Raw genomic sequence first — 26,190 nt, 5'->3', positions numbered from 1 at the left:
AAGTAGTCTCCAGGCACGGGGTGCCAACTTCCATTATTTCCGACCGAGACGCCCGTTTTACTTCCGAGTTGTGGCAAGCTATGCACAAATCCTTTGGCTCACGTTTGGACATGAGCACCGCTTACCACCCACAAACGGATGGGCAGTCTGAACGCACCATCCAAACCCTGGAAGACATGCTTAGAGCATGTGTGATCGATTTTGGCAAGAACTGGGAGAAGCACCTACCGCTGGTGGAATTCTCCTACAATAACAGCTACCACACTAGCATTCAGGCGGCACCTTTTGAGGCATTGTACGGTCGTAAATGCCGATCACCTCTTTGCTGGGCGGAAGTCGGTGATAGTCAACTCACAGGCCCAGAACTAGTGGTTGATACAACAGAAAAGATTTCACAGATCAGGCAACGCATGGCGGCAGCTCGTGACCGTCAGAAAAGCTACGCTGACAAGCGTAGGAAACCGTTAGAATTCCAGGTCGGGGACCGGGTTCTACTTAAAGTCTCGCCCTGGAAGGGTGTGGTCCGTTTCGGTAAACGAGGCAAGCTGAATCCGCGATATGTTGGACCATTCGAAATTACCGAGAAAATCGGTAAGGTTGCTTATAGATTGAACCTGCCTGCAGAGCTGAGTGCAGTGCACAATGTCTTTCACGTGTCTAATCTGAAGAAGTGTCTGTCAGATGAAACACTCATAATTCCTTTCAAGGAACTCACTATTGATGAACAGCTACACTTTACTGAGGAACCGATTGAGATCACGGATCGAGAGATCAAAACCCTCAAACGTAGCCAGATACCTCTCGTACGAGTTCGTTGGAACTCACGACGCGGCCCAGAGTTTACCTGGGAGCGGGAAGACCAGATGAAGTCCAAGTATCCCCAGTTGTTCCCAAACGAAACCCCTAGCACTGAAGCTACAACTGAATTTCGGGACGAAATTCCAAACTAACGGGGGGATGATGTGACACCCCGTTAAAACACGCTAGCTTGGCAGTGGCTGCCTTAACTTTCGGGACGAAAGTTCTTAAAACTTGGGGATAATGTGACACTCTAGGTTTTTCCGAACGAACACCTTGTAATATTTTTGTGTGTATATATGATATTAAATGAAAACGTGACTTTTTACATGATATGTGTGTTGTGTATGTATATATATATATAAGTATACGTGTATAAACTAGTGAGTCGAGACCGTGACTCGCAACCACTCGGTTGCGAGTGGGCCACTCGGTTTCGAGTGGGCCTCTTGGGCCGTAACCGGTTTGGGCTGAAACCCCCTAAGCTTATTTTGGAACCTTGTATATAATCCCAACCTTTCCCCCACTTCCTTCATTTTACACACACAAACACTTCTATTCTCTCTCAACTAGAAAACCCCAAAACAACAATCCTTTCTCTCCCAACTTTCGGTTCAAGCTCAAGGATCTCGGACAAGAAACTCGGTCAAGATCATCACTCGGACACTCCATCTTCTCGGTTCCTTTCTCTTTGTTTTCGGCTCCTTCTTCACAACCGGTTAGTGTTAACTATATGTGTAAAAGATTTATGAAATGTCTATGAACTAGGGAATGTTTAGTTAGAATTGTTATGCATGATTTTTAGGTTGATTTGTGAGTTTCACTATATGTGTAAACCATTATGTGTAAAATACTTGTAACATGTTTAAAATGGCTAGAAAATGGTAGTTTAAGAGAATTTATGGCCAACCAAACCATGCTTCTTTGTTTCTTGCAAAATGATATTGTTAAATATAAGATTTCGGCTACAAAATGCATGTTTTCTTGTTCTTGCATGACGATCTTGATGAAATATGTAAGTTTTGGTTCATAAAAATGTATGGTTATGTTGGATATAAAAACCCTAGAATGATGAACTTGTGATGAACTAGTTGAATATGACTTGAAGATTCAAAAAGGGCAATGTTTGATCCAATTTTTATTAATGACAGTTTAGGAAAACTTGTTAGTGAAACCTTATTGGCCATTTCTTGATTTGGGTCTGATTACATAGTACTATTTGGACTGATGTATCTGCATCATCACGTGTACATGAAAGGGACAGCATTACGACTCGCAACCGCACCGTTGCGACTCGCAACCATAGCATGACAACTCGAAACCACACGATTGCGACTCGAGACTACGACGGTTGCGACTCGCAACCACAGCGTGATAACTCGAGACCACACGGTTGCGACTCGCAACCACAGCGTGACAAGCCGAGACCTCCTGGTTGCGACTCGAGACCATCTGGTTGCGACTGGGCTGTCCACTTTGGTTATTGGGCCATAGTATGCTTGATATGGGCTACCTGTTGACTGATCTGCGTGTTACTGTTTGACTGTTTAAATGCTAAGGCCGGCCCAATAACCCACTGTCTATATTTTTATGCATGCAACGTGATAGTTATGTGTAGATTTTACGTGTTTGCTTGTACACCAAACCTGACCTATACCGGTAACCATGTTAGGACGTGGTGACCAACGTGTTTGACAAGTAACCCAATCTGCCGAGCAACCCAAGGTGAGTTCACACACTAAAAGCATGCGTCCCGCGGAGGGACAAGAACAAACTACCAACTTTGGGAAAAACACTTTTGACCCATTACTCCGGGGGAAACAGAATGGGTAATTACTATCTCCGGGGGAGATACGTTTGGATATTATTTATAAATCACAACTAGCCATGCTAAACGAAACTCTATCACTTTAAAGTCCCTGCTTACAGTACCGATTAATCTCCGGGGGCGAACGGGTTATTAGTTGATAGCGCTATTAGGTTTGACAACCTCACACCGTGACCGGGGGAGATCGGGCGTGAACTAGTAGACCTTGCAACATGGTCAATGACGATAGACATTGACTCGGGGCACGAATTTATATTCCGTCAACAGTTTCGGTATCTACAGTTTAGTGAGCATACAGATGGGGTAGCTCCCCACAACGTGATTATAAATGCTTTATCTAAACAACTTAAGTTTTTGGTAAACTAAAACTGGACAACTAGTGAACTCACTCAGCATTATTGTTGACCCCTTACTGCATGCTTTGCAGGTAACCCGTGACTGAGGAGCTGCTGCTTGGGGATGTGTAGTGTTCGTTAGAACCCGTGTGTTGGGTTTATTTACTTTGAACTAAGAACTATCTTTAAAACTACTTTGGTTTATGCTTCCGCTGTTTTGTTAAACTAATTATCGAACTTAAACTACGATGTTGCTAACTACTTTGGATATTAAATATTTCTTCTATTAATTCAATGCTCAGTATAATTGGTGGCTGGATCCTGGTCAGTCACGCCCTCAAAGCGGGTGTTATCCGCAGGTGGGTTTTGGGGGTGTGACATTCACAATAGGAATGCGCGAGCGTCTGAGCTGCTTGGTTTGGCGATCCATGATTTCGACAAGCTTTTCCACAAAGTGTAGTGTTTCGTTTATTTGGAGGTCGTCAAGGGGTACGATCAAATCATGCTCAGCCAGGCACTTTTGGAGGTTTGACATGTCACACCCCAACCGATGGCGGAATTATCGGGGCGCGGCACTGAGCGAAACAGATTGTCCAGAAGTTACCATAACAATTATCATTACCAATTAATTTAAATTAACATGTCTGATACCATGCCTTAACAGGTAAACAAATTATTACAGACAAAATCCAGGCAAATAGTTCTATTCCGACAACTCAGATTTTACAAAATTGCCCAATTGTTTATCTGCTTCTAGAGACTCCTGTTTTCAGATCTACAGACAACTATTTGTTGGGCTCTAGAAGCTTATTATTACCTCGCTTTCCTAGGAGATAAGCATCCTAATTACCTGTCATATACGTTGAAATAAAAGTCAATACACATAGTGTAAAGGTGAGCATACAAGTTTGATAATAGCATATAGAGTTCGAAATAGTTACGCATAACCAACACGTACACAAAGGAAACGAAGCATGTTAATTATCGACACGGATCTATCGATACCAATGACTGCGGGTTGACTGCCCAAGGCAGTTCGCAATACATGATCACCACTATAATCCGTGCAAGTAATTGTCCTTAACAACCCCCGCATGAGCGGGTGCTGAGTCCAAACTATAGTACTTTCGTCGTTAAGGCAGGTAGACAACATTCCATGTGTAAACATAACAAACAAGCATTCATTAAGTCACGTATAACATGCGGTAACGGTTAGCGTTTAAAATGTTGCGTAGTGTGTTCGATGTGATTTTGTATAAGTAACGCATGTAACACCCAAAAGTGCTTAAAGCAAAAAGGGATCGAGTATACTCACAACGGTTGATGGATTGAAAGGAGCGCTTGAGAGTAATTTTAGCCCGAATAGTTCGATAGAATAACGATAAGCCATGCGTAAAATGGAAGCAAGTGCTGGTGGGTCGAATGGAAGTTCGGTCGGATGATAATCTGATCGGAGGGCCTATTCGTGCGGATGACAATCCGTTCGGGTGGTCTTCTGGTCGGGCGGTAGTCCGGTCGGATGACTATTCGAGTGGATTGTTTCTTCCTATGAGAAGGATGTGTTTGTGTACGATGGTTTGTCCTTTGAAGTTTTGGTTGTAGCATTTGAAAACATAGAAGTATCTTTACCTTTCAGGTCGATCGATCGAACGGTCGTTCGATTGGCCGGTCATCCGATCGGTTGACACTTTAGTGAGAACAAGTTCACAGCGGTTTGTCACTCGATCAGACAGCCGCCCGGTCAGGTGGCATCCCTATTGAACATGTCTGAAAAATCGACTAAGTGTTAAAGTCAAGTATCTAATGATCCGAATAGTAATCCGGTCGGATGATAGTCCGATCGAACAGTAGTTCGTTCAATACTCAAACTTCAAAAAGTGATCAAGTGTGGTTCCCATAATGCAAGCCGATCGGGTGGCAAACCATCCGGTTGACGATCCGATCGGATGGTCATCCGATCGGACGACTTTCCGTCCTGGTCATTTCGTTCGTCTTACACTTGGTTGTTTTTGATGGTTTGTCGTTTTATCGAGTTATTTTGATAACGAGTCAAACATTGGGAACTTGCCAATACTTGGTTCTCCGGATCAGACAGGAATCACCCAAGTCCGACTCGTGAACTTTTCGGGACATAGTTCTTGTTTAACCCGAAACCGATGAACCTCGTGGATAGGGTCGGATCTTGAGCTAACGTAACCACAGGATGAGTAGTATGTTGACACAAGGCCTGATTCTATCGGTTTTGAGTGCATTGAGTGTAAAAGAGTTGAAAGAAGGTAGGAAAACCATCTTTCAATCCTTTTCTTAGTGAAAATGTTTAGATCCGTGGTAGATCTTTGTTTATTTATGTGGAAATCGTTTAGATTTAAGTTGTTCTTAAAAGATTGAGGCCAAAACATGAAGTTCTTGAAGAACACCATGATGACGTCATCATAGAACACTTGAATCTTGATGATTTCATGGTTAAAAGTTAAAATCTAAAAGATAGAAAGGTGTAGGAGTGCGTGTAGATCAAGGAAGTACAATATTTAGGACGAGATCTTACCTGGTTTGAGAGAAATCGAAGAAAAGGTGAAGAACACGTGCTGCTCGGACAGAGGATTTCCAAAAGTGGAAATGATAACAATGACAGGGGTATTTATAGGCTTCCAAAAGAGAAAGTGTGGGTCGGTGGGATGACACCACACCTGGATGTTGGGTCGGTCGGATGGCACACCGACCGGATGGCAGCCCGGTCGGATGGCAATCCGGCCGTCTGGCATCTGGTTCAGGGGCGCGACGCGACGATTTTTGATATTTCGATTTCGATTGCGAGTGATGCGGATGCGATAGTGTTTTCTTTTCAAATTACTTTTAATCCCAACTACTATATCAACATACAAGTATCCCTATTTCGTATTCGGTTTGCGATTGCGATTCGATTGCGATTGAGTTCGATTGCGATTCGATTGATTACCATACATAACATAAATAAACATGCACAAGTAACACATAAGGCACACACACACGTATAATAATCACCAAAATGCGTAGTTCGAGTTGCGAGCGCGATGTTAATTAGATCAGATTGATTAACGTTTAATTAACTTTATCGCATTGCTTGTTCTTTAGTAAAGTGAACTTGGAGGTAGAATATGAATGGAGTCCTCTTAGGTGTGCACATTGTAAGGTGTTTGGTCATTCTGATGATAAATGCTCGAGACAGCCTAGGAGGACTCCTAAGGGGCCGGTTTATAATCAGAACAAACAAGAGGGAACCAATACTAGGAATCAAGTGAAGCAGCCGGTTGTAGACAAAGAGGGTTTTATGGATGTGGATCGTAAGAAAGCGGCTAGGAAAGCAGGGTTTCCGGTTAATAAGCAGAAGCAGAAATTTGAATATCGGCCGATTGGATCCAAGACTCATGGTGGGGCTACTACTTCGGGTCCGCCATCTAGTGTCAGAACGCACAATCCGTTTGATGTTTTATGGGATAAGGGTAAGAATGTGGGTAAAACTGGTGAAGTTCAACATGATCAGCAGGACCCGGATGATGAGGAGGTTATTGGAAGCTATAATGAAACTAATGAATTTATGACCTCCGGTTTATCGAAGGCAGGGGCAAGCACCTCGTACACGAAGTTCTCCAATTGATAGAGTGTTGTTGGTTCGTGTCAAGGGGCTGCTAGTTTGTGGCTATTTCATTTTTGATGATGGGGGATGATTTTTAGTTTTGTTTTTGCTTTGTCTTGTCTACTAGATATTTTTCCATAATGTGTAGTAGGCTAGGTTATGTAGGGTCATAGGTTTTGTGGTTATTGTTTTGCTTGTCTTACCTATATGGGGCATGTCCTGTATATGAACTAGTGTGGAACTCATCCTCACTACTTGTACTGATTTGGGAATGTTTTAATAGAATCACCGGGGTAACACTTTACCCAAAAGAAAACTTTATCGCATTGTTACTTCCTACTATTCACAGCCGTAAAGCGGTTTGTAGCGATAAACAATTCGATTACTTCGATTTTTAATGATTACCCAACATAATACAACTGACGTAAAACACCAAAATGGACTAACTATAGTCAAGAAGTCAAAACAGGAATTGAGCGAGGAGAGACAGTTTGCAATTAGCAATCTTTTCTCCCTTTGACTTCAATCTTGACTTTGACTTTCAAAACACGGGGTGTTACATGACACATGGAAAGTCGGGTGGTCGCTACTAGGTTCCTCCGGTAGCTCGAGTCTGTAGGCGACTTTTCCGATCCTTTCCAGAATCTTAAAAGGTCCAACATATCGAGGCGCTAGTTTCCCTTTCTTGCCAAATCTGACAACACCCTTCCAAGGTGATACCTTTAGGAGTACGTAGTCGCCAACATCAAATTCAAGGGGCTTGCGTCTTTTATCGGCCTAACTTTTCTGTCGACTTCGAGATTTCAACAATTTGTCTCGAATCTGGAGGATTTTGTCAGTCGTTTCTTGCAGTAGCTCGGGACCGGTTAATTGCGAGTGACCGATCTTGTGACACACAATGGGCGATCGACATCTTCTTCCATATAAAGCCTCGAATGGTGCCATTTGGATGCTGGTATGATAACTATTGTTGTACGAGAATTCAACTAAAGGCAGGTATTTGTCCCAATTACCACCGAAGTCTATGACACACGAACGGAGCATGTATTCGAGAGTACGGATCGTTCTTTTAGTCTGACCGTCGGTTTGAGGGTGGAATGCGGTACTCAGATTAAGCGTAGTGCCAAGAGCTGCTTGAAACGTTTCCCACAATCGCGAGGTAAACCATGCGTCACGGTCGGAGATGATGTCACGAGGCGTCCCATGATTACAAATGATCTCGTCGGTGTAGATTCGGGCTAATCTTTCTACCTTGTAGTCTTCCCGTATTGGCAAAAAGTGGGCTGATTTGGTTAAGCGATCAACAACAACCCATATGCTGTCGTGACCTGATGACGTGTGCGGAAGTTTGGTTATGAAGTCCATAGCTATACTCTCCCACTTCCACATAGGGATTGGGGGTTGTTCGAGTATGCCAGAGGGCCTTTGATGTTCAACCTTGACCCTTGCACAAGTCAGGCACTTTCCAATGTAGAGGGCAATATCCCTTTTCATACCCGGCCACCAGTACTTGTAGCGGAGATCTTGATACATTTTATCTTTTTTTTTTTTTTGGGTAAAGGGTTACCCCGGTGATTTTATAAATTTCACAAGCAAAACAAGTAGTGAGGAAACGTCCACACTAGTTCAAACATGAGACATGCCCCATGTAAGTAAGCCAAACAACCAACAAATACAAATTAACCACACCTAGACACTTATCTAGAGAAACACACACAAACAACTAGACAAAATAAGAATTAGCCTCCATCATCGATCGTCTTGTCTTCAGCAATCTCCCACTCTGCCAACAGCTTCCGCACATTAGCACACTGTTTGAATTTGACGCCCATTAGCTTGTATCGAATAGTCTTGAGAATTGTGTCACGAATCACATCCGGGGGTCTCGTTTGATTTCTGAATAACCTATGATTACGTTCTTGCCAAATGACATAAGCCGTCGCCCCAACCACGAGCCTGCTAACATAATCAGCCGCCCTCTTCGACTTTCCACGATCCTTAAGCCATCTTGTAATCGAAGACCATTTATGATCCACATTATCCATAGCCGCCTTGTCTCGGACCATACACCAAATTTGAGTAGAAAACCGACACTCAAAGAAAAGGTGTTCATGAGAGTCCACATTCTCAAAACACAATAGGCAACACATCATGTTCATATTTTTACGTCTTGAAAAATCCCACTTTAAGATGATATCTTGCGTGAGGAGCTTCCGACGCATAATGAGCCACATTAAGAACGCATGTCTGGGAATGCATTGATTAAACCACACAATGTTAACCCAATCGATCTCCTGCTCCCTTGACCGAAGAGCCTGCCAAACTGTAGACGAAGAAAAATCATGAAGATCGTCCCCTTCTTTCCAGTATAGTCTGTCATCTGTATTCGGTTGCAAGTGGATAGAATCCAGCTGATTCAACTCATTGAACCGAGATCTCCAATCTTGCGGCCAAACCCACGAGTTATCAGAATAAAGATCCGCAACCTTGTCTTCTAACAAAAATCCTGCATTGTTTATCATTCTAGGCGAAACGAAATTAATGAGAGGCCCTAGATTACTCCATATGTCAAACCAAGCTGAAGTAGTTTTACCATTCCCCAACTTAGACCAAATATAACCCCTTAAAATCGGCCTGATTTGCAGAATTTTCCTCCATGACCAGCTACAATTTGCCCCTTCATTACATCTCCAAAAGTTACCTTGCTTTAACTTATATGAATAAATCCAAGCGACCCATAGCGAATTCCTCTTGATTAAAATACTCCAAGCATGAGACGCCATAAGAGCCTTATTAACATCTCCAAGCCTCCTAATACCCAGCCCACCCTCATACTTTGGAACACAGATAGCATTCCAAGCAACTTTTGCTTTACCTCTATGAAAAGCCGCTTCTTGAGACCAAAGAAAGTTCCGCATTTTCGCCTCCAGATCTTTAATAATACTAGCGGGTAATATGAAAACTGAGGACCAGTAAATATGCATCGAAGCCAAAACCGAATTAATAAGCTGAAGCCTACCTGCGAACGACAAAAGCTTATTTCTCCAGTTATCGATTCTCTTCTCCATTCTCTCCACCAAAACACTACAATCTCTAGCAAGGAGTCTCAATGAAATTAGAGGAACACCCAAGTACCTAACCGGTAAAACTCCCTCCTCAAATGGTAAAATATTCAAAATAGCTTCCTTGACAGCAATCGAGACATTACAGAAAAACGCGGTGCTCTTTTGAATACTAGGGACCAATCCCGACATATTTGTGAAGCGAGTAAGAGCTTTCATAATAAACCGAGCTGAATAAACCTCTCCACGAGCAAACAGAAATAAATCATCTGCAAAACATAGGTTAATGATACGCTGCTTCTCACATTTATTGTGAAACTTGAACGACCTATCCAACCTAGAAGCATGCTGAAGAATACACGAAAGAATCTCCATGACAAGCGTGAAGAGATAAGGAGATAGCGGATCTCCTTGACGTAACCCCCGACGGCCTTTGAAATACCCGTGAATTTCCCCATTGATACAAAGAGAATAGGTTGGAGAAGACACACAAGTCATAATCCAATCCACCATCCTAGAATTGAAACCAAACCCCAAGAGCACATCCTTTAGAAACCTCCAATGAACGGTATCGTATGCTTTTTGTATATCTACTTTAAACGCACACCTAGGAGGCCCAAAATTCCTATGATAGTTGTGCATCAGTTCCTGAGTAAGAAGAATGTTATCCGAAATCTTCCTTCCCGGTACAAAGGCCGATTGGTTAATACCAACAATATGAGTCAAACACCCTTTAATGCGGTCCGCCACAATTTTGCTAATACATTTATAAATAACATTACAGCACGCAATTGGACGATAATCTGTGACCGTAGACGGCGTGGGCTTCTTAGGGATAAGAACAATGAGAGTATTATTCAGCTCCCGAAGAAGCTTACCTGTATTAAAGAAATCCATAATAGCATTCGAAACATCATTCCCAACCACCTCCCAAGCTCCTTTAAAAAACGCCGCCGTATACCCATCAGGGCCAGGAGCCTTATCATTACCAATGGAAAACATAGCCCGTTTAACCTCTTCACATGTCACCGGACGAACCATATGCGTGGAAACATCAGCATTCAACTTATTCGAAAAAAGATCAGACGAGGGCCGAAGCTCTAAGGCATCTTCACTACCAAGGAACTTCTCATAATGAGTAACAAAAGCGTTAGCGACACTTTCCCCTTCAAACATCTCCCCTTCCGAATTTATAATAACCTCAATACGAGTCACATGATTTCTACTTTTTAGCGAAGCATGAAAGAAAGCCGTATTGGCATCCCCCGCCCGAAGCCAATCCACTTTAGATTTCTGCTTTAGAAAACGCTCTTCATCTAGGCACGCCTCTTGATAAGCAGCCGTAATCCTAGTTTCTTGATTACGAAGATTTAGATTAGAGGGCCATCTATCTATTTCCCGTTGGATCGCATCCAACTCCCCACGTAACGTTTCTACTTTCTTGTGCAAATTACCTTGTTGGAATAATAAAGCACGAAGAGGTCTTTTCAAAAGACGTAACTTTTTAACCAACTGGAATTGCTGAACACCCTCAACATTATTTTCCCACACCTTCTTGACCGCCTCAATAAAACCCGGTTTGTAAACTAAAAACTTGGCAAACTTGAACGATTGATGCTTTTTATTGCCTGTCGCTGGAATCTTAAGCAAACAAGGGCAATGATCGGATAACCGATTCGGGTGGAAAAAAGCTACCGAGTTGGGAAACACATCAACGAAAGGTGTATTACCCATAATTCTATCAATTTTCTTTAGAAGACCAACTCCCTCCTTAGGCTTTTGGTTCCACGTAAAATGCATTCCCGAACTATTTATATCGAACACTTCTAGCTCCGAGACACACTCTTGAAAATCTCTCATACCAGGGGAAATAATCGAAGTGCCCATCGACTTATCATCCAGATGCAGAGCTGAATTAAAGTCGCCTAATATAACCCACGGATTGTTACCAACAAGCACTTTATGTTTGGATAAATGATGCCATACCTCCCTTCTAGTGCGATAATAATTAGCCGCATACACAACTGAGCAAAATAACATCCTTTTATCTTGTTTAAAAATGATTTGAAAGTGCATAACCTGAGAAGATTGATCGAGCAAGATGACTTCAAGAATACCCGGATCCCAGCCAGCAATAATTCTTGTACCCTTCTGACAACTACTTCCATTCGAAGACCAATCCCACCGACGAAAAACAGAAGAACAAACCTTATTCAGATTTTGAATATCCACATGGGATTCTAAAATAGCACAGAAAGACAGCCCATTTTCCTTTACAATTTGACGAACCTCCTGTTGTTTCAGAGGGCGGTTCAACCCCCTAATGTTCCATGCAGCAAGACTAATCATTGGAAACAACTGGAGAAGGAGTGCTTGCCCCTTGTTTATCATTTGGTTTCTTAGTGTTTTGTAACATAAATTCATTCGTTTCATTAAATACCTCCACAACCTCCTCACTGTCTGAGTCGACAAACCCATCGCCTTCAATATCATTCAAAGCAGCAAACGGATTTTTAGATTCAATTCCACTTGATGATGGATCTTTTTTCGCCTCCCCCTTCGGTTTGGCAATCACCGGCCTATATTCAAACTTTTGTTTTTGTGAGCACTAGGATGAATAGAATACCGGGATTTGTGGGCTTCGTCCATCAGAATCTGTCGCAAATTGGTCTGCTTAGGGATCAAAATTCGGTCCAGAAAGGGGAATATCCCATTCGACTTGTTTACCAGTTGAGCTCCATCGTGATAGATTCATTCTTTCTTCAGAGTGCGTTCGTTAAAAGAGGCATGCTGGGCTTCGCGGATGAGGGCTTCGAGATCGTATTGGGCTTGGGTATCACAGATGCTGAACAAATAATTCTGTCTACTAAGAGCATCGGCAACGACATTTGCTTTGCCTGGGTGATAATGAATCTCACAGTCGTAATCATTGAGAAGTTCTACCCATCGGCGTTGACGCATGTTAAGTTCCTTCTAGTTAAAGATATGTTGGAGGCTCCTATGATCGGTGAAGATCGTACACTTGGTACCATATAGGTAGTGTCGCCAAATCTTTAATGCAAAAACAACCGCGCCTAGCTCGAGATCATGGGTTGTATAGTTCTTCTCGTGGATTTTGAGCTGACGAGACGCGTAAGCTATAACCTTGTCCCGTTGCATGAGAACACAACCAAGACCAAGGTTGGAAGCATCACAATAGACAATGAAACCGTCATTTTCATCGGGCAATGTGAGAACAGGAGCATTGCAGAGCATGTGCTTAAGGGTTTGAAAAGCATATTCTTGTTCGGTTCCCCAAACAAAAGACCTGTCTTTATGCGTGAGGGCGGTAAGCAGCACAACGATCTTGGAGAATCCTTCGATAAATCGGCGATAATAACCCGCTAGTCCGAGAAAAGAATGAACTTCGGACGGGTTCTTAGGTGTAATCCAGCTCTTAACTGCTTCGATTTTCGCAGGATCGACATGAATACCCTGACTATTTATGATGTGACCCAGAAACTGAACCTCCCCTAGCCAAAATTCGCACTTGGAGAACTTAGCATAGAATTGATTCCCCTGGAGTAACTCGAGAACCAAACGTAGATGTTGCACGTGTTCGGCTCTTGACTTAGAATAGATCAAGACATCGTCGATGAACATGATGACTAAACGGTCGAGATAAGGTTTACACACGCGATTCATCAGATCCATGAAGACCGCGGGTGCGTTGGTTAAGCCAAAAGGCATAACAACGAACTCGTAATGGCCGTAGCGAGTGCGAAAAGCGGTTTTGGGTATATCCTCCTCTTGAATGCGTAGCTGGTGATAGCCTGAACGTAGATCGATCTTTGAGAAACACGTAGCACCCTGCAACTGATCAAACAAATCGTCAATGCGAGGTAGGGATAGCGGTTCTTGATGGTTAGCTTATTCAATTCCCGATAATCAATGCACATCCGGAACGACCCATCCTTCTTTTTAACGAAGAGGACTGGCGCGCCCCAAGGAGAGATGCTCGAGCGCATGAAGCCTTTCTCAAGTAATTCCTGGAGTTGATTTGAGAGTTCACGCATTTCGGACGGTGCAAGTCGGTATGGAGCTTTGGCAACAGGGTTGGCTCCAGGAATGAGGTCGATACGGAAGTCGATATCACGACTTGGGGGAAGTCTAGGAAGATCATCAGGGAACACCTGAGGAAATTCACGGACCACTGGGACGTCTTTCACTTCTGTCTTCCTTTTCTTTTCCTTCTTCGCTACTACAATGTTGGCCAAGAAAGCTCTGTATTCTTTGTGGAGATACTTGCTAGCTTGGACGCAGGACATGAGTTTGAGACCTTTCAAAGCAGTTTCACCATAAACACATAATAAATCACCATTCGCGAGTGAGAATCGGATCATCTTGTCGAAGCACACAACTTCAGCATGGTTTTCGCGAAGAAAGTCCATGCCTATTATGATGTCGAAACTTCCGAGTTGCATCGGAATAAGGTCGATTGGGAAGATGTGATTGTTGAGCTCAAGAGTACAATCACGAAGAACCGAATTAACAGTGACAGTTCTTCCGGTAGCGACTTCAACGTCGAATGACGAGGGCAGATAGGAGCACTTACGACTAAGGAGCTTTTCAAATTCGAACGACACAAAGCAATTATGCACACAACTTCAGCATGGTTTTCGTGAAGAAAGTCCATGCCTATTATGATGTTGAAACTTCCGAGTTGCATCGGAATAAGGTCGATTGGGAAGATGTGATTGTTGAGCTCAAGAGTACAATCACGAAGAACCGAATTAACAGCGACAGTTCTTCCGGTAGCGACTTCAACGTCGAATGACGAGGGCAGATAGAAGCGCTTACGACTAAAGAGCTTTTCAAATTCGAACGACACAAAGCAATTATCGGCTCCAGTATCAAACAAACATGATGCATAAATACCATTCACAAGGAACGTACCATTGACCACGTTGTTGTCGGTCTGGGCTTGGCGCACGTTGATGTTGAAAGTTCTGGCACGTGCGGCTTGTTGTTGCTGCTGAGGCTGCTGCTGCTGGGGCTCTTGTTTCACCACCCTATTCGGGCACATGTTTGCAAAGTGGTTGGGATCACCACATGCGAAGCAGATTCTGGCGTTGATCGCGGGTGCCGGAGCCGCGTGTTGGCCTTGCGGGGCAGGGAGCAGAGCTTGATGAGTAGTGGTAGGAGCTGCGGTGTTGCGACGACCAGTATGGCAGTTGACAGTGAAGTGGCCGTACATGATGCAGTGAACACAGAAACGACAGGCAATACCCATCGGATGATGATAAGAGCATGTTGGGCAAATCGGGTGGGGACCTGTGTATGCACACTTTGCTGGAGGTGCATAAGTAGTTGGAGCTGGACGGTGGTGGTGCTACTGCTGGGCCGATACGGCCTGGAGAGGAGCAGCAGTGGTGGTGGCAGCGAAATTCTTGTTGCTGGAGCTGCTGTTGTTGCTCTTCTTCTTTCGGCATGAGGGCTTTGATGACTGAGGTGCGGTGGCGGTGGAGTCAGCGATTGGTGCGGTAGTAGCTTGATGCAGATGCTTCGAGGGTTTATCCCAGACACTGGCCTTAACCAGTTTGTCGTTGATTTCCGCGGCCAGTAGGTAGGTTTCCTCGATCGTCTTAGTCTTAGTCGCTTGCACGAAATCTGCGACACAGTCAGGCAGGGCTCGGATATACTTCTTGATTGCCATGTCAGAAGTCTTCACCTGATCAGGGCAGATGATGCTGAGTTGCTTGAATCGAGCAGTTAAAGCAGCGCTTTCACCATCCTTCTACTTTATGTGCCAAAATTCATCTTCCAACTTCTGGCGTTCATGAGGAGGGCAGAATTCTTCCAGCATGACCTCATTGAGTTCGTCCAAAGACAGGTCGTAGGCTGCATCGTTTCCTCTTTTGTTTCTCTCGGCCGTCCACAAGTCTAGTACGCGGGACTGGAAGACGCCAGTAGCGTTGAGAGTACGGAGATCGTCGGGGCAACGCTCTGTCGCAGAGTGACCTCAATGGAATCAAACCATTGGAACAACGCTGTGGGGCCTCCCTCGCCAGTGAATTCCTTTGGCCCACAAGCTTTAAATTTCTTGAAACTGAAGGCAGTTTTGGGAGCAGCTTTAGGAGCTTCGGTCCTCGAATCCTCGGATGATTTGCTGACGTTCTCGTAGACATCACTAACAGCTTTTGCTACCTGTTTGGCGATGATAGCAGCAAGACGTCTTTCTCTCTTTTCTTGGCGAGAAAGTGAGTGATGTCACACCCCGACCACGTAAAACATCAAATCATGGTGAAAACGTCGGGGAGTGTTGTAACAGAATTATTGTTCCACAAACATGGTAATTAAAATAATATTTTATTCATAACCAAAGGTGGAATTACATTGTCTTAAAACAAGAACCAAAGAGTTATATTGTCTTAAAATAAAAGAAACAAGAGTTCATAAATAAACTAAGTCTATCTTCATTTTATGTCACTAAGGCCCAAGTCCACCCTAGCGTGTCACGATCATCATCCTAAGCAACAGCTCCTGAAAACACATGTGAAAATAGGTACGTCAGCATAAAAATACCTGTGAGTAACATAGGTTTTTGTGAAATTAGGTTTTATGACTTAGGTTTTAGAAAAGTGTTTAATAAAAGATTGTCATGAACCTTGTAAAATGTTTTGTTTTGTAAATCATTTGAAAAGCGATAAAAATGATATGTATAAATAAAGGGTAATGTATGGTTAAATGAATAACCAAGTAAAAATAAGTTATATAAAACAAGTTGTTTTTTGTGAAACAAAGTCTTGTGAAAAATATGTTATTTGCTTAAAACGTATAAGTCCAAACTAAATGATTTAAGTAACGCTACGACATGTAATATAATACAAGCACTTATATATAGGAAGTACCAGCGGCGTATCCACCATGCTTGTATCGTACTACACACGTCTCGTTACTTAAGTCACTCAAACAAACCACCAAAGTATAATGTTCATGTTTAATCCAATCATTAAATGTTCTTGTAAAAAAAAACCAATGTCAAATGTTTAAAAGTCCAAAAATGTAGTCATGTAGTCATGTATGTGTAACAAATGTTATGTATGTTAAGTAAAATATATTCACTTAAACCAAACGTAAAAATGTACAAAACAAAGTATTTTGAGTATATCAAAAAGTTATGTTTTGCAAAGTAAAAGCATGTTTTAATGATACAAACATTTATGTGGTAAGTTAACGCATACATTCAAGCCTTGAGACAGACGGATAACCCTAAGTAAAGGTTATCAAAAGAAATGTTTTCGGATTCAGTCATTCTTTTCATCCAAACAAACCTAAGATGTCAGGAACGGGATTTGTCAAGTCCTATGGTACCATTACTTACTACCGAGCGGCGTAGCTAATGTTAATAAATGTATATAAGTTCCGTTTGTGCAGACCAAATGTTATACCAAATGTAAACATGTTATATGAAAACAATGTACTAAGTATGCTAAGTTAACATACAAAGCAGAAAAGTCATGTAACTCAATGTGCTAGCATGCTCAGTAAACATACATAACAAAAAATGTAATGTAAAACAATGTGCTAATATGCCAAGTAAACATATGTAGCAAAACAATGTAATGAAATCAAGTACTATAAGTGTACTAAAGAACATAGCAAGCATATGATGTGAAAACAAGAAAGCATGAAAGTAACAAGTAGGCACATGTATTTCACCCCAAAATGTTTGGAAAATAGTAAAAGAGGGGTCTATGTACTCACTTGAGATTGCTCAATAGACTTTAGATATCCACCAAGCAAGCTAGAAGATTACGGATTCAAACGACACCTAATATAGGTATCTACATTAATAAACGGACCTAATATAGCTGATGGGAGCTAAATTAAGGGATACCTCAAATGTGAGAAGACTTCTTGAAGAGTGGGAGATTCGTGGGAAGCATGATGAAGATGATGGCGGCTGAGTTTTTGTCATGTTTTCGTTCTAGATTTTAGTCTAGTGGTGTTTTCGGTGTAGCTTTGTGTTGGATTGTTTCTTGTTTTTTCCTTGTTCTACTTTCATCATGTCTCATGATTGAACTAGTGTAGGCATTCTACACTACTTGTTTTTTTGGTTTGTGAATATATAGAATCACCGGGGTAACCCTTTACCCAAATAAACGGACCTATCGGAGGATCGGGTAGTACGAGGGTTCGTAAACCAAATAAGTGTGGGAACTTATGTAATTTGGTTTGACAAAGCCTACATACTAAAACGAAACTTAACCTAAGTGCTTTTTGTCACACCCCCAAAATCCACTAAGCGGAGTACCACCGCTTGGAGGCGTGACGTGACCAGGATCGAGCCACCAATCATACTGAACAACGTATTTAAGTAATTAAAGCCAACCACAATACGATTGGTGACCAAAAGCTAGTTAACCAAGTTTTAATTTAGACAGCGGAAGCATAAACGTAAAGTTCAAAACATAAGTTTGTAGTTCATAAGTTTAATGTCCAAAGCATAAGTTTAATAAGTTCATAGGGATTTAAATATTAAGCACGGAACATAATAGCCCGTATCCCACAACGACTCCTTCCTCGTGCAAGCTCCAAGCATTTAACGACCTGTACGACATGTAACAACGAGTCAACAACAAAGTTGAGTGAGTTCACGTTTGGTTGTTTAGTTTTAAGTTGTTTTTGAAAACATGGTTTGTCTTTCGTTGGCGTAATTGCCATGGGGGTTACCCCGTAGTTGAAAGTAAGATTAACCAGTTCATTCCTAATTACCCAAACCATTTCCATGATTAGTGGGGGCTTCCCCATGTGAACCACTAGACTGTACCATATCGACCACTAACGCAAATAAGTTGTGCCCTACATCAGTGTCTATCATCACTAACGGTTTGCCATAGTCCATTAGTACACGCCCGTCCGACTGGCACGGTGTGAGGTTTGTTAAACCTAATAGCGCTATTAACTAATGACCCGCTCGCCATTGGCCTCGGCGATTAAGTCGATATAAAAATGAGGGACTTATGATAGAGTTTTGTCTAGTAAGTTGTAAGGTTGTTGTCCTACCCAAGGAGGACGAACGTACGTAGTTCTACCCAAGGAGAATACGCAGGAGTAATATTGGCATCCTACCCAATAAAAACAAGTGAGGAATAGTGTAACACCCCAGTTCTCTAGAATGACAGGCCATTACTAGAGTTTCACACAAAAACAAGCAACTCACATCAAACAAGAAAAAACAAGTCAAAAACCGACAAACAAGTAATCAAACACGGCTATGATCACACGTGCTCATTAATCAGCCACACTCATCTTGGTCCAACAGCAACTCTCGAGGAAGACTCCACTCGATTAACACTTAATTCATGTTACTTGTTCTTCGAAACTTCATTGTATGTAATTTCATTCTAACAATCATAAGAACCACCTCGATAACTTGAGCCACGTTCCTTTTATTAGACGAGAACAATCTGTTATTACGTTCTTGCCAAATAAAGTAAGCCGACGCCGCCACCACTAATTTACCAATGATGTGAGTGGCACGTTTTGAATCCGCATGTTGAATTAGATAATCCATAATCCCGTCCCACCTCTTCCCTATTATTTGCATACCCGCCTTCTCACGAACCCCATACCAGACTTGAGATGCAAAATCGCACTCAAAAAAGAGGTGATCGTGAGAGTCCGGCCCTGATGTACATAAGGAACAACACAATAGGTTATAGTTTGCATTACCCGACGCACGCCATTTGCACATGATATCCTGGGTTTTGAGTTTCTTGCAAACTATGAGCCACATAAGAAAAGAATGCCGAGGGATAGCCTGAAGAAACCACACTATACGATCCCAATCAACCTGATCTTGAACTTGACGAATATCATTCCACACCCCAAACGTGCTATTCTCCATATCTTCACTATTTCTAGAACGCCAAATAGTCCTATCTTGGATTTGTGAGTGTAACATCACATTAGCGAGTTGTTGCAAAGCCGAAATCTCGACACCCATGAATTCGGCCAAGCCCACCCACCGTTTTGGACCATATCCGCAACCGTGAACCCTATCTCAAATCCCGCATTTGATATCATTCTCGGAGTAATGAAATGGCTTAAGGGACACACGGTATCCCATGTATCAAACCAGACTTGCGTATTGGCGCCATTACCCAACTTAATCCAAATGTGTTGGCATATGATCGACCTCAATTGAAGTATCTTACGCCAACCCCACGTGATATTATTCCGAATAGGCACATCCCAAAAACTTCTCTCCCTGATACGATACGAGTGAACCCATTTAACCCATAAGGATTCCCTATGAGTCAAGAGGCTCCAAATATGAGCTACCATAAGCGCATTGTTCATGTCAGAAATTCTCCGAATACCCAATCCACCTTCTTTCTTAGGCAAACAAATGCGACTCCATTTCACTTTATCTTTACCTTTAATATTATTTCCTTGAGCCCAAAGAAATCTTCGCATCCTGTCTTCAAGATCATGGACAATTCTTTTTGGTAAGATCCAAACAGGCGACCAATAGACATGCATAGACGATAATACTGATCTAATAAGTTGGAGACGACCAGGTTATCCACGCTCAAGTCTGGTCCAAAGCTGATAACAAGAGTGTTTTTTGTTCGTTTGTGTACGCGAAGAACAAGTATCAAGAGCGAAGGAGTTTGTGGGAGGATTTGTGTAGGCACAAGTTGCTGTGTACGAACATCCCGTGGTTTGTCATGGGCGACTTTAATTCAGCCCTCCATGGTGATGATTCTCTATTTGGTACGTCTAGTCTTTCTATTGGAATGAGGGAGTTTTATGAATGTGTCCAAACCACGGAACTGGTTGATGTAAAGGGACATGGTCTTCATTACACTTGGAACCAGAAACCAAAAGAAGGGGTTGGCTTACTTAGGAAAATTGATCGGGTTATGTGTAATCTTAAATGCTTGGAGGTAATTCCTGATGCATATGTCATATATCACCCGCACCGCGTATCTGATCATACTCCGTGTATATTGAAGTTTCCTAATACTTCTAAATCCTATCGGCCGAAGCCTTTTAAGTTTGCAAATTTTATCACCTCTAAACCTGAGTTCAAAGATTGTGTGGAGGGTGAATGGGCGAAAAGAATAGAGGGCTACAAGATGTTCTCGGTTACTACTAAGTTGAAAAATCTAAAACCAGGTCTTCGAAAGATCCTTTTCCAGCAAGGAAATTTGCATACCAAAGTTGTGGAGCTGCGAAAGAAGCTGGATGAAGTTCAAAAAATGGTGGATGAAAATCCTATGGATGAGGAGATTCGTAAAAAGGAGGTAGACACGCTTCAGGAGTTCCAGGTTGCAGCGTATGATGAGGAATGCTTTTTGAAACAAAAATCGAAGGTGGAATGGCTCTGTTCTGGGGACTCCAATACGGCGTTCTTTCATAATAGTGTGAAGTGTAAGAATAATCGAAGCAAAATCCAGTGCATTCGTGATGTAAATGGTAATCGTTTTGAGGGGGATGGCATGGCGGCTGCTCTTGTTAACCATTATTCAGCGTTCTTAGGCAAGGAAGACACGCTCTCTAGTATTGACTTGACCGAAGTTTTTGACAATGTCATTAATCCTGAAATAGCTGAAAGTATGGTTAGACAGGTTACGAATGAGGAAGTTAAGAATGCCATGTTCAGCATATGTGAGAACAAAGCTCCTGGTCCGGATGGCTATACGTCGGCGTTTTTTAAGCATGCTTGGGAAATTTTGGGTAATGAGGTCACGGGTGCAATTTTGGAATTTTTTGATACGGGTAAAATGCTGAAACAGTTAAACCATACAATTTTAGCTCTTGTTCCAAAAGTGGACACCCCGGATTCGGTTCTGGATTATCGTCCTATTTCTTGCTGCAATGTTCTCTACAAATGCATTAGCAAGATTATTACGGACAGGCTGAAAGGGAGTTTGGATTGTCTGGTTAGTATTAATCAGTCGGCGTTTGTGCCAGGCAGGCGGATTTCTGATAATATTCTTCTAACCCAGGAGCTTATGCACAACTACCACTTGAATAAAGGGCCTCCCAGATGCGCGTTCAAAATTGATATTCAAAAGGCGTACGACACGGTTTGTTGGGCTTTTCTTGAGAAAATTCTTTATCAGTTTGGTTTTCATAGGAAAATGGTGAAGTGGATAATGGCTTGTGTTTCTACGGCTACGTATTCGTTGAGTATTAATGGGAATCTTCACGGGTTTTTCAAAGGGAGAAGGGGTCTTCGACAAGGGGACCCGATGTCCCCTTATCTGTTCACGCTTGTTATGGAGGTGCTTACACTTCTTCTCCAAAAATCTGCTCGGGCTCCAGGTTTCAAGTATCATGCTCATTGTATGAAACAAAAAATAATAAATGTCTCATTCGCTGATGACCTTTTTATTTTTGTTCATGGAAACGCCTTCTCGGTTAGCAAGATAAAAGTGGCGTTGGAGCAATTTTCGAGTATTTCTGGTTTGGTTCCGAGTCCTGCTAAAAGCACGGTATTTTTTTGTAATGTTGCGCTTCAGGTCAAGCAGGATATTCTCAACATCATGCCGTTTCAGCAGGGTTCGCTTCCTGTTCGTTATCTAGGTGTGCCGTTGATCACATCCAGGTTAACCGCAGGGGATTGCAAGGCTTTAGTGGACCGAATGGATAAGAAAATCAGCAACTGGATGACAAAAACGCTGTCCTTTGCGGGCAGATTGCAGCTCATTAATTCGGTACTATCTGCAATGCATATATACTGGGCTTCCATTTTTGTTATTCCAGCCCGAGTTGTCAGCGATTTAGAAAAGCGGATGAGGCGTTTTCTGTGGAATGCTGGTAACGTTGGTACGGTTAAAGCAAAGGTGGCGTGGAATGACATCTGTCTTCCTAAGTCGGAGGGTGGTTTAGGTATACGGCGAGTTGTGGATGTAAACAGAGCTCTCATTACTAATCATATATGGAGTATCCTAACCAAAAGAAAGTCCCTGTGGGTGCAATGGATTTATGCTCATAAATTGAAGCTTCAAAGTTTCTGGGAGGTCCAAAGTAGGGGTAGCATGAGCTGGGGATGGAGGAAAATCCTCTCTATTCGAAATATTATCCGGCCTTTCTTTTGGAAGATTATCCGAAGTGGGTTGCAAACGAATGCGTGGAGTGATAACTGGTGTCACCTTAGCCCCCTCAGATCTTTTATAACCCCGAGACACATTGCTAATGCGGGATTCAGTCTTCAATCGTCTGTTGCGGATTTGGTAGATGAGCATGGGCAATGGAAATGGCCTCAAGCTTGGTATGATACTTATCCTGTCTTAATTGGGTTGACTCTTGATCAGCCGTTTTTGCAGCTTCATGACCGTTTGGTTTGGAAGGATTTGGAGGGTAATATTCGGCACTACAGTTCTCTAGAAGTGTGGCATACCATTCGCTTGCGGAATGAAACTACTAATTGGAGTGGCATGGTATGGTTTAGTCAATGTATTCCAAGACATTCCTTCTTACTATGGCTGGTTATAAAAAATAAGTTGAAGACCCAAGATCGGTTGAAAGTTTTTTTTTTTTTTTTTTTTTTTGGGTAAAGGGTTACCCCGGTAAATTTTATAAATCAACAAATTAAGTACAAGGGTGTGTCAAAACGAACACACCTACTAGGCTTGGCATACCAAGACTAGGAAACAAAACTGAAAGAAAAAACAGCCAAATAAACAAGACAAAAAACACAACCATCCACCAAAAAAGCCATCCAAGCAATCGGACTACACTAGCCGCTGTCAACGTCAGCTTCTAACCCGGATCAAATCCATCTTCATCTGAATAAATCTTCCAAGCCTTTAGCACTCTTTTCCGATCTGCGCTGCCGCGAAACTTGAAACCCATAAGCTTTAGCCGGACCGTGTGCTTGATTAATTCAGTCACCACTTCAACCGATTTGTGATTCTTAGAGAAAAGTCTAGCATTCCGCTCTTGCCATACAAAATAAGTTGTAGCCGAAATCAGAATCTTTCCCACGACGACATTCGTCGTCTTTGAAGACGCCGTGCTCTCCATCCATGCACTGATGGACGCCCAAGAATCAGAAACATTCTCCAACGCAACCATCGTTTTAACATTATTCCAAACACGTGACGCAAAGCTGCATTGGAAGAAAAGGTGGTCACGAGAGTCACGATCATAACGACAAAGTGGGCAACACATAAGCCGTAAATTCGTAGCACTCCCGGCTTCCCAAATCATAAGGCGATCCTGTGTTTTGAGTTTGTTCCTTATAACCAGCCACATATGGAACGAATGTCTTGGAATGCACTGGGGAAACCAGATCGGTTGAAAGTTTGGGAAGCGGGAAGTGAAACGAACCTAAGGTTGATGTGTTGTCCTTTGTGTCAGCATGATCGCGACTCGCGAGATCACTTGTTCTTCTTGTGTAACTTTGCTTCTCAAGTATGGAATAACATTAAAACAATGGTGGACATGGATATTGGTAATCTTTCTTGGAGCTCGGTTACGGATTGGATGAACCAGTACTCAAACTCGAGGAAATTGGAGCATGTGGTAGGGAAATTGGTTCTTGCTGCGTCGGCCTACTTCATATGGCAAGAACGTAATAATCGCCTATTCGCCCGTCCTCAGAGTTCGGCTAATCAGGTGTACGAGAAGATTAAAAGCTCAGTCAGACTTCGGTTGATGGGGTTCAAGTTTAAAGGTCAAACTGATCACAAGAAAGTTATGGAAACGTGGCAGATCCCGTCAAGGGCGCTGGATGAAGACCCGGGATAGCTTAGATCCTATGTAGTTTGTTTTCTGTTTTTTAGTTGGTGAGGGCTGTTTTTTTGGTTGTGTTTTTGTAACGAGTCGGTTTGTTGGTTGGTTATGTTAGTCGGGTTTGCTAGTCCTGGTTTGTCAGGCTAGCTGAGTGTGCTATTTTCAGGCACACCTGTGTACTTATTGATTATTTATAAAATTTTACCGGGGTAACCCTTTACCCAAAAAAAAGTTGGAGACGACCAGCAAAAGTCAAGCTTTTTGCTTTCCAATCAGTGATTCGAGATTCCAAGTTTTCAACAAGCTTTTTACAATCAGAATAATTCAACCGAGACGAGATAAGAGGGACACCAAGATACCTAACCGGTAGTACACCTTCCTCGAACTGCATAATGCTTCGAATTTGGACCTTAACATGATGCGGAACTCCACCAAAAAAAGCAGTGCTCTTGGTCATGCTAGGAACTAACCCCGACATATTCTTGAAAAGATTCAAAGATTCTTGAATGACAGCAGCTGAATTTGGATCACCATGAGCAAACAAGAATAAATCATCTGCAAAACATAAGTTAATAATCCTTTGCTCTTCACATTTATGGTGGAATCTAAAATCAGCAGTAACATCAACTTGCTTTTGAAGAATCAACGTAAGGACCTCCATTACCAACCTAAAAAGATATGGAGACATAGGGTCCCCCTGGCGTAATCCCCGCTTCCCCTTAAAATAACCATGCAGATTCCCGTTTATCGCCAGAGAAAACGTAGTAGAAGTAACACACACCATAACCCATTTGATCATCTTTTGGTGAAACCCAAACCCGTGAAGAACATTTTCCAAGAAACCCCAATCAACCGTATCATATGCCTTCTGAATATCAACTTTAAATGCACATCTCGGCGGACCATGATTATGATGATAGTTATGCATTAATTCCTGAGTTAGGAGGATATTATCTGAAATCTTTCTACCCGGGATGAAAGCAGACTGATTAATGTTGACAATATCTCTAAGGCCCTCTTTGATACGAGTGGTGATAATCTTACTTATACACTTATAAAGAGTATTACAGCAAGATATAGGCCTATAATCCGTTACAGACTATGGAGTCTTAACCTTCGGGATTAAAGAGATTACCGTGTGGTTTAGCTGATTTAGAAGTTTGCCATTTATAAAAAAATCTTGTATCGCTAAACAGACATCCTTTCCAACAGTATCCCATGCCTTTTTAAAGAAAACAGAGGTATATCCATCCGGGCCTGGCGCCTTGTTCCCGACAATGGAAAACATAGCATCTTTAATTTCACCTTCAGTCACTAAACGAATCATATTATTTGCTTTCACCAACGACAACTTATTCCGAAAGAGATCCATATTAGGACTAAGAACAACCTGGCCGACATTCCCAAAAAAAAAATTAGCAAAATGATCAACCAAAGCTTGGGCCGCTGCCCCCCCCCCTCGTGTAAGATACCCGCAGAATCACGTATCGAGAGAATTCGACTTCGATGGTTCTTGGCTTTCACAACGTTGTGGAAGTATTTCGTATTCGAGTCCCCAAGATTCAGCCAATCAACTTTCGATTTCGTTGTGGAAGCTTTTGGAAGTGTGGGAAATAAAGGAGGACGATCCGGGCTAAGGGCGACGTTTAGTTTAGCAAGTGTCTTGTAGTTTTTGTGTTATGGTTCGGGTTGTGTTTGGTTTTGGCTGTGTGTTTTTGGTTTATAGTTTGTGTTTGCCTAGGCTTGGCCTGTCAAGCCTAGTTAGTGTGTGTCGAACGCTTTGTCACACCCTGTTCTTTGATTCTTTATAAAATTCAC

The 26,190-nt window shown here is 42.4% G+C and overlaps 1 protein-coding gene across 1 annotated transcript; it reads right to left on the bottom strand.

Annotated features, from left to right (window-relative positions):
* Positions 1–18,976: 18,976 nt before the first annotated feature.
* LOC110891465 lies at positions 18,977–19,528 on the bottom strand. Its single transcript, XM_022139157.1, has 2 exons — positions 19,354–19,528; positions 18,977–19,308 (listed from the first exon to the last, which is right to left on the bottom strand). Exons 1-2 carry the CDS (start codon positions 19,526–19,528, stop codon positions 18,977–18,979), a joined length of 507 nt encoding a protein of 168 aa, XP_021994849.1.
* Between the last annotated feature and the right edge of the window lie 6,662 nt (positions 19,529–26,190).

Source organism: Helianthus annuus, chromosome 2, assembly GCF_002127325.2.
Source record: "Helianthus annuus cultivar XRQ/B chromosome 2, HanXRQr2.0-SUNRISE, whole genome shotgun sequence".
In the NCBI taxonomy this organism is placed as follows: domain Eukaryota; kingdom Viridiplantae; phylum Streptophyta; class Magnoliopsida; order Asterales; family Asteraceae; genus Helianthus; species Helianthus annuus.
This window is presented reverse-complemented; position numbering and strand designations above follow the sequence as displayed.

Bases quoted from the DNA above. Each gene is read 5' to 3' on its own strand.
- LOC110891465 (XM_022139157.1), bottom strand. From the start codon at position 19,528: ATGGAGAATAGCACGTTTGGGGTGTGGAATGATATTCGTCAAGTTCAA. The intron at 19,309-19,353 runs GTAATGCAAACT...TATGTACATCAG, and splicing joins GTGCAAATGGCGTGCGTCGG to GGCCGGACTCTCACGATCAC.